The sequence below is a fragment of the Pipra filicauda genome, unplaced genomic scaffold (assembly GCF_003945595.2).
Source record: "Pipra filicauda isolate LSUMZ 115617 unplaced genomic scaffold, ASM394559v2 scaffold218_size1660888_pilon, whole genome shotgun sequence".
Classification (NCBI taxonomy): domain Eukaryota; kingdom Metazoa; phylum Chordata; class Aves; order Passeriformes; family Pipridae; genus Pipra; species Pipra filicauda.
In genome coordinates this window covers 238,760-252,754 of record NW_024104330.1, presented here as the reverse complement: position 1 = coordinate 252,754, position 13,995 = coordinate 238,760, and the positions used below count along the sequence as shown (strand labels likewise).

The 13,995-nt window shown below is 43.0% G+C and overlaps 1 protein-coding gene across 2 annotated transcripts in view; it reads right to left on the bottom strand.

Moving 5' to 3' along the window:
* The window catches only part of CNTNAP5 (contactin associated protein family member 5), a 293,699-nt gene extending 280,517 nt beyond the window's left edge, over positions 1-13,182 (bottom strand). The window contains exon 1 of one of the 2 annotated variants that reach the window (XM_039381219.1): positions 12,828-13,182. In XM_039381219.1, the coding sequence (XP_039237153.1) occupies positions 12,828-12,903 (76 nt within the window). In that variant the 5' untranslated portion in view covers positions 12,904-13,182. The remainder of the gene's footprint in view (positions 1-12,827) is intronic. The other variant, XM_039381218.1, reaches the window with a different exon arrangement.
* Positions 13,183-13,995: the final 813 nt, after the last annotated feature.

Here is a 13,995-nt window from a genome sequence, read left to right as displayed (position 1 = left end):
GAAGAAAATAGAAATATATAGATTGTGGATATCTAAGAACTACTAAACTCTTACCTTCAATATCAGCTTACTGAGTTTCCTATTTCTTAACCAAGGGCTATTCCAAAAAACTTTTATTCCTTGAGGGTTGAAGGTTTACTTTATTAGTCCCAGAATAGAAAGGCCTGGATATTCTCATCAAACTAGCTATTAAATACTGCCACCAGTCAGTGACATACTTAAAAATTTTCTGAAGAAACTGAAGAGACATTTGCATTTATATGTAGTCTTCAGAGCAGAATCTTTGCTCTTATCATCACTGGCATAAAGAGACCCCCCCACCAGGATAAAGACCTTGTGCTTCACACTTACTAACACAGAAAACCCATTCCTATCCTGAAGGAGTCAAAATCAATTACCCTTCTCTGTGCATCTTGTGGAAGAGAAGAGCAGGCATTTCCAGCTGTGAACTGTTTTTCTCCCTGCCTGAACAATGAAATAAGTGCCTGTCTTGGAATTTACAAAGCTTAGCTTGAACATGACTTTATAGATTTGCTCTAAATTTCCTCTAAGCTAAGATTATAGTTTCCCTTAATGTAAGAAATAAAAGGGATAACCATTCCCTTGTGCAGGTCTTCTTGGCTATCTTAAAACAGTACTTTATAGTCATATTTAACTGGTTATTATTCTTTAACTTAATATGAATTCACCACTTTCATCACACAATTTTAGTTTAGTACCCATGCAAGCAACTTGGCGCAAACTTCATGCTCTTGTAGGGAAATGCAAGCTAGCTCTACCCACATGTCACGTAGGAATGACTGGAAGGACACACTGCTCAAAAAAGATGTTTTGCTTTCCTGACTCTCAGCCAACCAGCCCATAGCTCTCATGATGAGGACTTCATAATTGCAGATTTACACAAAGATCCTTTATGTTGCTATAGACTGACCCCTACGGAAGTCCCTAGGGAACAAGCACAATCACAATGGTTTGGAGACTGTTATTCATGGATGCAGCTAGTACTTCTAGAAGAATTGTGCTAATGGCGTTATTGCTTACATCATCTTACCACTTGGCATAAGGACCTCTTTCTCCAACCGCCATTGTTAGGTGAAAGTCTATATACACTATAAGACGTGAACATTTAGCCCTAATGAGATAAACCAGGTAAACTCAAGCTCAAAGCAATTAAGCACATCACCTAATGATGCCAAGGAAAACTTTCATAAAGTCAATCATCAAACCCATGCCTTTCAAATTTGAAGAAGGTGCCTCTTCCCTACCACCCACACTTTCATCTTAAGAGTTAGGAGGTTTATGTTAATTTTCACATGCTACATTTTTCCGTGCAGCAGAAAAACAGATAACGCACTTGTAATTGTGGTGGTCCCTGATAAAGTCTGTCAGGTGCTAGAATACTGACCCCAGTGCCTATGTTGATTAGATGAAGCTGTGAAAAAAACAGGTACTATAAATCAGATACTACTAAGGTTAGGATGGGTGCAAGATGGAGAGGGTAGGAGGAAAATCTGTTCTCTTATAGCTCTGACTCATTGTCTGCTTGCAATCAGAGAAAGGATTTCAAATTAGGACTTCCTTATTTAGTGCACACAAGTCACTGATGCCCCAATCCAATGGCAAAACTGGCGATGTTTGGATCAAGCCTGTTAGAGGAAGTGAAACAACATGTATTCGCTGTGAAATGAGATGAGTCATGGCAGTTGATACCTCCTGCTTCCAAAAGCTTAAGTAGAAAATGACTCGTGTTTAGTGAGAACGTCTTTTTTCCTTCTATTCTACTGAAGTCTCAAGAAAGTAGGCAACTCCTTTCATATGGGTTAACCTTGCCCAACAGAGCCAACCAACACTCCTGAGCAAAAGTACGGATGAAAAATACATCTCCCTTGCTTGTCTGAAAAACAATGTGGGCTTTTGCAAACACTCTGTGATGAATGTGGGTGTGTAAAGGAGTTTGTAATCCATACTCCTAATGATGCAGTAAAAAGACTACTTCAACTCATGCGCAGTCTCTCTGGAGGAGGCCCTGGGGAACAGTGTCAGATACCAAATGTAGATTTCAAAAAGAAAAGAGTTGATGATTAAAAAAAAAAAATCTCATGTTATAGTTAAAATGTCTAATGTTAGTAATTTAGCAACCCCATGTACCTAATGTTATTAACAAAAAACTAGCTATATGGTTTCTAGGCAGGAACCAATTTTCATCAGTGGACCCAGGAGCACCAGTAATGTGAGCTCATACCTGCCTGGAAGAAATACAAGCAGGAATAACCTTGGACTATCAGCTTTTCAAAGAATTTGAAATGTTTTCTATAAAGTTTGTGAAGAGCTATTATCACATAACAGTCCTATGTGTTATAGTGGCTAGTGTTCATCTCAAATCAACAGAACAGGAGGATTCAGGAAATAGAACAACTGTTCATAAAAAGATGCAAGAAGAAGTACGCAAAAGTGTGTGCAACTTTAGCTTATTATATTGTCAGTAAGCTGGACACAAGGTTGGCAAAGAATATGACAGTAGGGCAAGCCAACACACTCTCATATGATTTTCTCAAAAGGAACAACAACCATCAGGAAAATGAAGTGTTCTTTCTACTGACAGGTACAAACACAACTTCTACTGCACACATTGCCAGTCAGATTTTAAGGAAAATAAACTTCACAGGAGAACAATAACAAGGATTTGCATGCTGGATGAACAGATTTCTGAGGACAAGATGATCTGAAATTCAACTTCAAGTTATTTCCTTCATTTGCAGGAAGTTTAGACCAGGTTCTAGATGAACTGAGTCTGCACAAGAATTCAGTGAATAACTGTCTAAGAATAATGAGAATTAATATTACATATAAGATGAGCTCTGTACTTAAGAAGCAGAGCTGGGAAAAGAGAATTTGATAATCTATAAATATTTGAATGCTGCAAGCTACATCTGATTGAAATTCATCAAATTTTCATTTTCTTTTCCAAACAAACAGTCTCTGTGAAAAATGCCATAGCTGTTTAATCTTCCTCAGGGTTGCTGAAGGAGGTTCTTCCTCTAAAATTAAAATGCAACCTAGTTTTCTACAAAATTAAAAAATAATAAAACAACACAAACCAACCCCTCTGAATTTTGGGGGGCAGTTAGGTAGAAATCCAGTGCCACTGTTCTCTCTGTGTGAGGTTTCTCCCTTCTCTCTGATGCTGTTTCGTGTCCACATAGCAGTTGCACCTAGGGTAGGGCAGTCAAAGGGTAATGTGCCCACCTAGAATGCAATACACCCAAGTTCATATTCTATTTTTTCGGAGATTTCCTTTGTAGCTTTACACAGAACACCTTAGCTCCTCTGGAGCACCAGTCTCTTTAGAGGCACTGATGCTCCCCTTCCCACTGACATGTCCATCTGGGAGGAGATGGGTAGGCGCCCACCAGTATTATCTGAATAAACAGCATCCTGCACATCCCAGAGAATGAACTCTGACTAAAAAAGGCTCACTACAGGCATTTTCACACACATGTAGAGATCATGTAGCCTTACAGTGACTAAAAAGGCACTGTCACTACTTATTGAGGCTGTCTCTGCAGGAGACAGAAAAGCAGGTGCAATACAAGTTCTCCCAAGGCCAGTTTTGGAGGACCATATCCTGTGAACAGAAGCTCCCTCTCCATTCTGCTTCCCATTTCTGTTGGGTTTAGCTTACCCTCTGCACTGTGGAGACTGAGTGCTCCTTAGCTCGTTATCCTGTGGGGCAGACATTTATCAAAATCTATTAAATATTTAGACCTTCATATAGCAACTAATGCTGCCAACTTGTTTGACTTAAATTATACCCCACTGGCAAATCAAATTAGAGAAGATTTGAGTAAATCTACCTTTTAAAATAAAAGCTGATTTTCTCCATGTTCAGCCATTTGTGGGATTAACTTTTTTAATGGGTTCTTATGTGCACAATGTTTTTGTTTTCACGGATACTAGAAGAGGATGAATTATTCATCAGGGGGGAGAAATAAAATCTACAACATGCATTTTCATAACTTATTTAGTCCCTTTTGTCCTATTCATAAATCAATCCTGGTTACTACAAATGAATGTGTTACTCCTAACTGTCCACTCATGACACACTCGGACCATTAATTCAGAGCCCTCCTCATAGAGTGCATTAGGAAGCTGCCACTAGTAATGGGCAGCTGGAATAACATTCTTTGTGACCTCCCCTCTTTGCCTACGCCTCCCAAACTCCATCTCCTGCTCCATTTCTTATGTATAATTTTACAGACAAAATACATATTCTCCAGTTAAAACGTGCTTTCCCCCCTGCTGTTCCAGTGATACATTTGCATGGAGGGAAGGAAGAAAATTGTATATTAATGCTCAGTAGGTTGCTTTTATGACCAAGGAGGATAGAGAGCAATTGCTCAGTATCTACATCAGAAGTGGGGGCAATTGAGGCCAAAACATAAAGACATCACTGAACTAATATGGGAATGACTACAGATATGTCACTGGTGACATAGATCACAAGGTATTTATCTGTTCCTGGAGCGCTGACGAGCTGTCATCAGTGAAGAACCATTGTCATCGAGGAACAATGCTTCACCATTTAGAGCAGTAAATGGAACAAGCCAATTTTTATCCAGGCAGTACTGCATTTATCAACCCGTTATTGCCCAGCTGGGAACAAAGAGAGGATTCTACCCATTTGAAAATTATTACTATTATTTACTACTATATTGGTAACACAGTGCACTGAATAGTTTTAGAAGAAAAATTTATGCTCCAGAATTCCTAAGGGTCAACACTCAATCTTTCTCAATACACACAATAAAAGAGAGAATGAAAACACATTTGTTTCCTTCCCAGTCCAATTGCTGCAGCGCCACAGCGGTTAGCATTGAACACCATTCCATTTCATGTACTGGAGCTCTGTGCTGAACCCTAATTACCCATGTCAAAAGGGAAGTGTCCCTCAGAATGACACCAGTTGTTCTTTGCAGCTTCCGCTGCTGTGGTTATTACTGAATGTCTTTTGAGTATTCCTAAGTACCAAGCTGAATGGAATGTAGTGCGTCCCACTGCAACTCTATACTCTTTATGTCATAAAGATATCACAGATCCCAGGCAATTAAGAGTTTGGAAAAGAGTACATTAATACCAGCTACTAAAAACCTTTTATAGTCTTGAATGGTATTCACCGAGCAATTACAAAGTTAGCTTTTCCTTGTTATTGCTCCTAGGAATTTATATAACAATGACGCTCATTAAGAATACTCCTTAACCTCAGATTCATAGTTATGTTGTCCAGCATGGACATGGTGATGGCATTTTATTAGCTAATCACTGGTATAATGTGTCTGATGTTAACTACGACAGGAGGGAGTCACAGAGACTCTTCCCAGCAAACCTCCAGCATCTACTTCCATCTCATTGATAAGCCAGCCTCTATGGTCAGGAATCTGGACTTTCCTAGCCCAAGACAAGTACACCAACACAATTCTGGAGTTGACACAACCTGCACATCTTGAATCCCAGTGATGATGTTGAATGCTACTTTAAATCTATTTACTTAAGTCATCTCCATTCCTGACAAAACAGAAGTTGTTGAGCTGCTGTTATCCAAAGCCTGTTTCTATTAGACTCAAACTGAGGGAAAAATCTTCTAGTTCACTTAAAAAAGACATTTTCACCCTAGTTCACTAGAAGTTTCCTCCCACCTGCAGAACAGCACCACACAAGGGTGTGATTCCAAGTCAGACTCCTCTCTGATTTGGCACGTGCAAAATGAGGGCAAATGGTATACTGCCACTGATACAGAAGGAGACTAAGGGCTCTAGGTCTGCTTTTGCCATGTGAATAATTTCTTGGCATTTCTTTCTAACACTAAAGCCTTAGTCTCAACCAAGAAACAGTCTCCAAAATTCATATACAGTGTCTGAAAAGAAGTAGAACAAGCATCTCTCTTCCAAAACTATTTCCACAGACAACTTGTGTCACAGAAGAAAGAAACCTTTTTATCACAGATGCCCATGAACACATCACATCTTCTTGTCATGTCTGTAGTACACTTGTAGTAATTGGGGTTATTCAATGACTATACAGGTTGAGACCTCTTGGGTTGCACTACAGACTGTGAAGTTGAACACTGGTGAGGTCTTTATTACGGTAGAGCACCACTGGATAAAACAAAACTTACCATTACCTAGAAGGCCACTTTGTCTCTGAGCTCTGTACCTTATTTTCAGTTAAAGTACTAAAACTGTACATTCAAAAAAAACCAATTCTAAAGGTTTTAATTCACAGGTTATAAAATACAATATAATAAGTGAACCAGCCAGTACTCTAATATCCATTTAATATCGTAAATAGGTAGGTTCATACAGACTTCCATGGCTTTATTCGGAACCTGTGTTGATAATATCTGGGCACAAAGTTCTGTAGGAAATGGACCAAGCTATCCAAATTCCAGAAGGCATCTGCAAGAATGTAGAGAAAAAGCTAGAATCATGCAAAGACAAAACACAGCCAGAAAAATGGGTTTCCCCTCCTGGAATACAGATCAAGCAAAATCCTTCTTGACATCTGCAAATGACTTCAAGCTCTCTCTTTTACTAAGTTACTTTCTTATATTTTTGGAGAAAATACCTGTTAAAATCTTAGATACTTTCTGCTTATATCTAAATATATCTATTCAGGACAGTTAGATCACCACACTAGGAACTACTAATTTTTTTTTAACTGCTTAACAGAGCAGATAATTAAAAATAAATAAATCAATGTTTTGGCATTTTTCCCCCTCTCTAGATTCTAATATTGGATTGTTTTCATTATTTAAAACATCATCAGTTGCACTGATCTAGCGAACAAATGGCATTAACAGCCCTAGAGAACCTGCACGGGGCAATTAAAAAATTCAGAGACAAGATTAATACAAGTAAATTAATTATCAATGATATCAGCGCAGCACTGCATACAAAAAAAAAAAAATTCTCATTTCCCTCTGACTTTACAGAGATGTGCTAATAGGTCTGCTGATGTTTCCTACTTTACCAAGTGATGCCTTCAAAGCCTCCAAGAATTGCCTGTGATTTTAAACCTTTATTACGTCAGGATTATTCTTTTCTCTTCTTTATTGGTTTGAGTGGAGGGAGCTTAGTGAAGAAGGAAAAGGAAACAGTTCATGTCTCTTAAAGACACTTTACTGATAGCAGAAGGAAAATGTTCATGCAGACCGACCAGTTTGTTTCTCTTTTGCATTCTTCTTTCCTTCTCACATTAGACCCAGAAGAGATGTGTCCAGCGAGACACGGTGCAAATGTGGCCCTTGTATCAGTAAGACAGCATTAGTCTGAAAAAGTGAATGCTACGGGACCAGAGTATCATTCCCCTAATTTTGGGGGTGGAAAAACACCTAGCAGAGTCCTTTATTTAAAAGAAGAAAAAAAAAGAAAAGAAAAAAAAAAAGCAGAAAAAAAGCACAGTAGGTTACCTGGTGCCCTACTTAGACAGCCCACTCCCTGCAATGCTTGGTAGAACTCCGGGGGCAGGAACACCAAGGGGAAGCAGATATAGAGAGAGCCTGTCACATGTGATACTGGCAGATACACCTGCAGTTCTCTGTTTCTCTCATTCTTGTCTCTTCAAGAGGATAGGGGAGGGTTGGTAAGACAGTAATTCAAGTTTGCCAAGCAAGCTGAAACCTGTCACATCTATCAAAAATCCATTTTTGGGGCTAAAAATAAATAAATGCTACCCCATGCTCCCACTGCCTTCAGATTCTTATTCAGTTCAGTATTCAGCTATCCAAACTCCACTTGCTTCAAATAGCAGCAGAGAAAGGAGAAGGAGGGGAAGAGGAAATGAGGAGTAATCTATGGATTTAGAAACTACTACATATAGCAGGGCAAATATGAATATGAACTAACAACAGAGAACGGGACATGACTGCACCACATGGGATCAACTCAACTGATCCCTAAGGATTCTAGATTCTTAGATTCTCACACTGATTGAACGTTTGTCTCTTGCTTATATACACTGCCTCAGTTTCCCATTGGTAAGAGAATGATTACAGTGATTAAAAAACCATCACTAGTTCTACACTGACTGGAGTGCTGGCAGAAGTCTGCACATGCCATGTGCTGGGAGAGCTTCACAAGTATGTTATTCTACCCAATCACCATATTTTCCACTTGAAGTCTATACTTCGTACAGATGTACCAAGCACATTTGAAAACAATTTGTTCTTGCTGTTAATTTATAAGGAAAAACCTGCTGCATTTGCATGAAATTAAGAGCAAAAAAAGAAAAGAAAAATGTCCAAGCAGACAATGTATTTGATACCACGATAATAACCCTGGATAGATTCCTGTGGGCTGGTGATGCCATCTGCCTAGTGCATGCAGAATCCAAAGACCATTGTAGTCCTTGGAAAGACCATCTTTTAGACTGATTCAAAGCCAAGGAGTGCTAGTTGAGTCAAACTGATTGAAAGCTGGATAGTAACAGTCATGCAAGAAAGGCTCTGATCAGTAGTGGGACATTCACAGCCTTTCTCAGGAAATCTCATTATTTTATACCATTTCTTCATTGATACATCTGAAGGCATGAAAAAGTAACATTTGTATATGTTTTTCTCCCGATATGAAACTAACAGGGGGAAAGTATGCCTGAACACTATTCTCTTGTAAAGAATATTTGATGGTGAAGGGCCTTGACAGGAAGCTGTGTGAGGAGCAGCTGAGAGCACTTGGTCTATTCAGCCTGGAGGAGACCAAGGGGAGACCTCATTGCAGTTACAACTTCCTCATGAGAGGAAGAGGAGGGAAAGGCACTGATCACTTCTCTGGGGTGACCAGTGACAGGACCTGAGGGAATGGCCTGAAGTTGTGTCGGGGAGGTTTAGGTTGGATATTAGAAAAAGCTTTTCACCCAGACGGTAGTTGGGCACTGGAAAAGGCTCCCCAGGGAAGTGGTCACAGCACCAAGCCTGACAGAGTTGAAGAATCATTTGGACAATCCTCTCAGGCACATGGTGTGACTCTTGGGGATGGTCCTGTCTAGGGTTAGGAGTCAGACTTCAGTAACCCTTGTGGGTCCCTTTTAACTTGGCATATTCTGTCATTCTGTGATATTTAAGTACTGCTGCCAGAGGAAAAGCCAGAGATATGTGTCAGATCCTCTTCACTGAGCCTGCAAGCATATGAGCCACAAACTGAGATCAGATGATCAATATTCTACCTATTTCAGCAGATCTCTTTAAAACTTAGCATTTCTGACCACACAGATAGAAAGGTCACTGTTTAAGAGACCTCGTGCCTCTACCACAGTTGACCTGACAGGTCTCATTTGTGCTGTTACAAATCCCAAATATACCTCCTGATCTTGATGGCCTCAAGTATCCAGAGTCAAATTTTCTCCTGTAAGTTTTCACTTACATTTGTCTGACTCTGGTACAATTACTATCCCTGCAAAGGAAAGCTAAAATCAGAGTGAACACCCTTGTTGCCTAAAAAAAGTTTCCTTGTCCAAGAAAATGTATAATTTCTTCAGGTCTTTTTTCTATTTCACAATAAATAAAAATACAAACACACACTGCCTATCTTTTAACTGAACAGAGTTATTAAAGACAGATGTATCCTGTAAGGCCACTCTAAATCTACTGCGGAGTAGCGGACTGCACATTGACCATATATTTCAGTAAGGACTTTAATAGGACGTCTGATTCTACCACACACTGAATTTCTGCTGCTTTGACTGACAGTTATGACTGCGTTTAAGTAAAAGGGTTAAAAGCCTCAGGATCAGCTAAAAAGTGCTAGTGAAATGGAATAATAAATGCTAGTGATTCTGTGGGAGGAAGAGAGGCTGAGTTCTGGAACAGACACATGCAGTAATTTCTGAGAATAACTTGCAATGGGAGTTAGAAGGTGCCACTTCACCAGGAGGTGTTTTAATCTGCTATATCTTCCTGACCACATGTGAAAAGCCAGTCAAGAAAAATATAAGTAGGGGGGACAAAGGCATAAGGTGTAAAATAGCAGTAGGTAAAATTTTAAAGATACGCAACATCAAATCAGGTGGAAGGTCACTAATGGCTCCTGCAATTCTTTTCTGCAGCTGCAGACTAGCCCTGAACTGATATAGCAAAGTGGTTGAGAAAAACATGAATTAATGTCTCTTTCTTTTCATTTTTTTATTATTGCTCCCTCCTTCCAACTTTAAAAATGGAAAAAAAACCAGTGCTCAACAACTGTAAATCTAGACTTACTAAAGCTACTAACATTTTCAGATCACAGAATATGCTGCTAAAGGGCAACTAATTTGTCACATAGCAGGCAAAGCTTTGTGTCTCCTTTTCTACCTGATAAATGTAGAAGCTTCCGTTCCCCCAGATGTCGCATGCAACACATTTCCAGTGTTATGTACATGACTATTTATTAATTTTCTAGTAATTAGTATCCTGGGGAGAAATCCTATTACTACTCTATTTACCTAATTTAATAAAATATTGCAAAAAGCAAAGTGGGAGGAATTTCTTATGTTTTATTAGCATTTGGCAATTTCGGTCTTTCTAATGATGTCTGCTGACCTCTAGCCAGTAGCTGTGTTTCAAAGCAGTTTCTTTAGAAATTCTTTCTTTAATTAAAAACTATTACCAAAGAGGAAATTGGAATCAAATATCTCAGTGGCAGGGAAGATTTTGACCTACTCAGGATTTTTATTTTACAGAAACTAAATAAGTGGTAGGAAAATAATTTTTAAGAGTTGTCTAATTTAGAAGCAAGGAAAAAAACAAATTAGACTAATTCCATGCTAGATACTAGGAAGAAAACTAAATAAGTTTCATAATCCTTTTCCATTGTAAATACTGTCCCTAGGTCTCTTCTTGTTCACAAAATCTGTCAGAAACAAACCTGTTGAAGCCATCGTGAACATACCAGTATTGGCATCCAAACGCAACTCCTTTGGCCATTGCACTTTGGCTTTCAAACAGAAGATCCTGACAGTGGCCTGCGCTGAATCTTCCCATTTATGGAATTTAGTTATTTCTTTTGGAAAGTTTACTGAGTACCTGGAAGTTCAGTAACCCTATAAAGCAATGGCATTTTCATGCAGCTATTTAAATATACTTCAGGATACTGCTTCAGAATTTTAGCCCATATATAACTTTCTTGGCCCCAAACTGAGAAAGACAGCACAGCTTCCCTGAGCTCCACCATACAGAGATGATTTATTTAATAAGGTGATGAATTTTCATACTGGATGCAATTATTGAGGTCCATGCAAGCACACAGAGATCTTCACATGCAAATCTAACGAGGTTTCTAGGGAACTTGCAGCTATTACAGATTCACAGGCTCCTTCACTCAGCTCCTGGGAAAGCACTTACAGCTGATTCCATGCTAATTCATTGCTCAATGAATAAGTAAAATCTGTACAGTATAATAAAAACATTGATCATCATGCTTTAAAAAGATTGACTCCTAAACATTTAGGAAGCAGTGTGTATTCAAGGGAAATGTTTATTGGCACTGGGAAATTAAACTGTCACTCGTGAAATAGTAAAACTCATTAATGCGGACTTTCTTTTTAAGTGTTAGGAATTAACTTTATGACCGCATCAGTAACGAGTAGTAAGCCTCAGCCTCAAATCGCCTGCCGTTTAGTATTCACGAAAGTTATTAATACATATTAACCGTAATTAAATTGACTGAGAATTTAAAAGAGACAGACAAGGAAGGGAGGGGGGGGGAGGAAAAAAAAAAAAAAGAAAGCTCGAAGCCCCAAAACCGGTCAGCGTTGGGAGTGGCAGGAGAGGGGATGGTAGGATGGATGGATGGGAGGCCGGCGGTGCCCGCGGGGCTCACCCCGGGCCGGGGCCACCAGGACGGGGCGGCCCCGCGCCGCCGGCGGGGCAACAGCGCCCTCTCGCGCCCGCCGCGCCCCGCCGGGGCCCCCGCCCCGCTCCGCCCGACGGGCCGCGGCCAAGGGGGGGCCGCGCTCCGGGAGCCCCCTCTCGCCCCTGGCGGCATTCCCCCCGGCGCATCCCCAGGGGCGCAGGTCACGGAGCACCCCCTCCTTCTCCTCTGGGCTCCAGGACCCGCCAGCACCACAGGCACCCGGGTACACCGCGCTCACCCAAGCGCCCGTAGAGCCGCCGCGGCACCGCAAAGCCCGGCGACGGGGGATGCTCCTGCCTGCGGGGAGCGACCCCCGCAGGGCCGGCAGCGATACGTGGGCAAACTTACGAGGCGCTCTCCCGAGGAAGAGGGAGCGAGAAGCGATTTCCCACCCAGAATATGCTGGGGCACACCTCGGGACCCAGCCGCGCCTGTGGGGAGCGCCCGGGAGAACAGACGGCACCGCGGGGCCAGGGGAAGACGCTCGGTGCCACCGGCGCTGCTCTGCCAGGCTGGAGCCAGACTGCTCCCGCTAAATTGCAGGCCTTAAGAGAAGGACCGACCCGACCCTCCAGGCAGAGGTGCGACTCCAGCCCCGGCTCCGTCCCGGACAGTGGCCCGCAGCCGAGGCAGGGTGAACGGCGGCCACACTGACCGCAAAAAGATGCGGCCAGCGGAATGACAGCAAACAGTGCGGGAAAACCCTCGAGCAGCTCCTCGCAGGCTCAAGCGGCTCCCGGTTACTCCCACGTCCACACCGGCAGGACGGTGGAGAGCAATCCCTCCGTCTGGCACCAACTTTGCATTTCTGAGCTCCATCAGCAAAGCAGAGCCAAGCTAAGTTTCTTAGAGGTCATGGTGCAATAACCCTCTTTTTTCCAGAGTTTTCCCCCATCCCTTCCTCCCCCGCCCCAACCCCAGGCAACTCCTTGCACTCCCACTACTCACAATTTGTTGCAGTTAATCCCAGGTGCCATAAGCTGAAGAGCAGCAAAGTGAAGCCCCCGAGAGCTCGGGAATCCATGTTCAGCCCCGCAGGGGGAAGCCAGCCCCTCGCCTGTCTCCCCTGGTCCCGATCTCCGAGCGCCCCTCAGCCTCTGTGCTCTCTCTCTCCCACCGCTCATTTACTCCATACAGCATCCAAACACTCTGGGTGAAGGGAAGCCGGGGGAGGCCGAGGGATCCTCCTCCGCGGCCCTTGGAGGAGCCGCTCCGGACGCGGGCGGCAGCGCCTGAGCCGAGCTCCCTGCCCCGGCTGCCGCCGCGGCGATTCACCTTGCTAGCGGCGGCTGGGTGGGAAGCGACAGCCGAGCGCTGGGCACCTCCTTATAGGCGAGAGCCGCGCTGCACTCCACCTCCTCCCAGCCCCCTGCAAGTCACTCCTCCTCGCCTTCCAGGGAGGATCCTTACTGCAATCTTCACGCGCTGTTGATAAGCATCAGAGTCACGGAGTAAGTCAGAAGCCTGGGAAAAAAAAAAAAAAAAAAAAAAATTAAAATCTTCTTCTCTTTTTTCCCTCCCCCGTCTTTTTATTTTTCCTCTCCCCCCTCCTTTGGGTACCGCTGTGGCTGGAACGTTTTGAAGATCCCCTGGCTGAGATGTTTGTCCGTTTGTGAATGCATATGTTATATGCACATACATAAAATATACATGTATATCCTGGCATATACAGTGCCGACACAGCCCGAAGAGACCCAGCCCCGCTCCCGCGGCTCAGCATTACGCCCAGGGAGCGGGGACGATCTCGGACTGATGCTCTATTCACTCTCTTATCGCGGCTGGTTCAGTCTCCCTGCCTAGCCCTCCCGGAAGGCGAGCGGAGGTGGTCCCAGCAGAGTCGGGGGGAGCTCCCGTTAGTGCCCTCGGCCCAAAGAGGAAGGCGGGTCCCGAGGGAGCGGACCAGACCCGCAGACCCCTGGTCTGCACCCACCTCCCGGCTGGCGAGGATGATGCTTGCCAAAACCAGATTTCATGAGTGATTGACTGATTGATTACCCGACTGCTCAGCAGCTGAACGGGATTATCTTCCCGAGGGGCGTACACGAAACCAGAGCTGAACAAACATCCTGCCCTATCCCTGACAGGCTGCGCGTCGGCGGCCGGAGCGCTCGGAGCC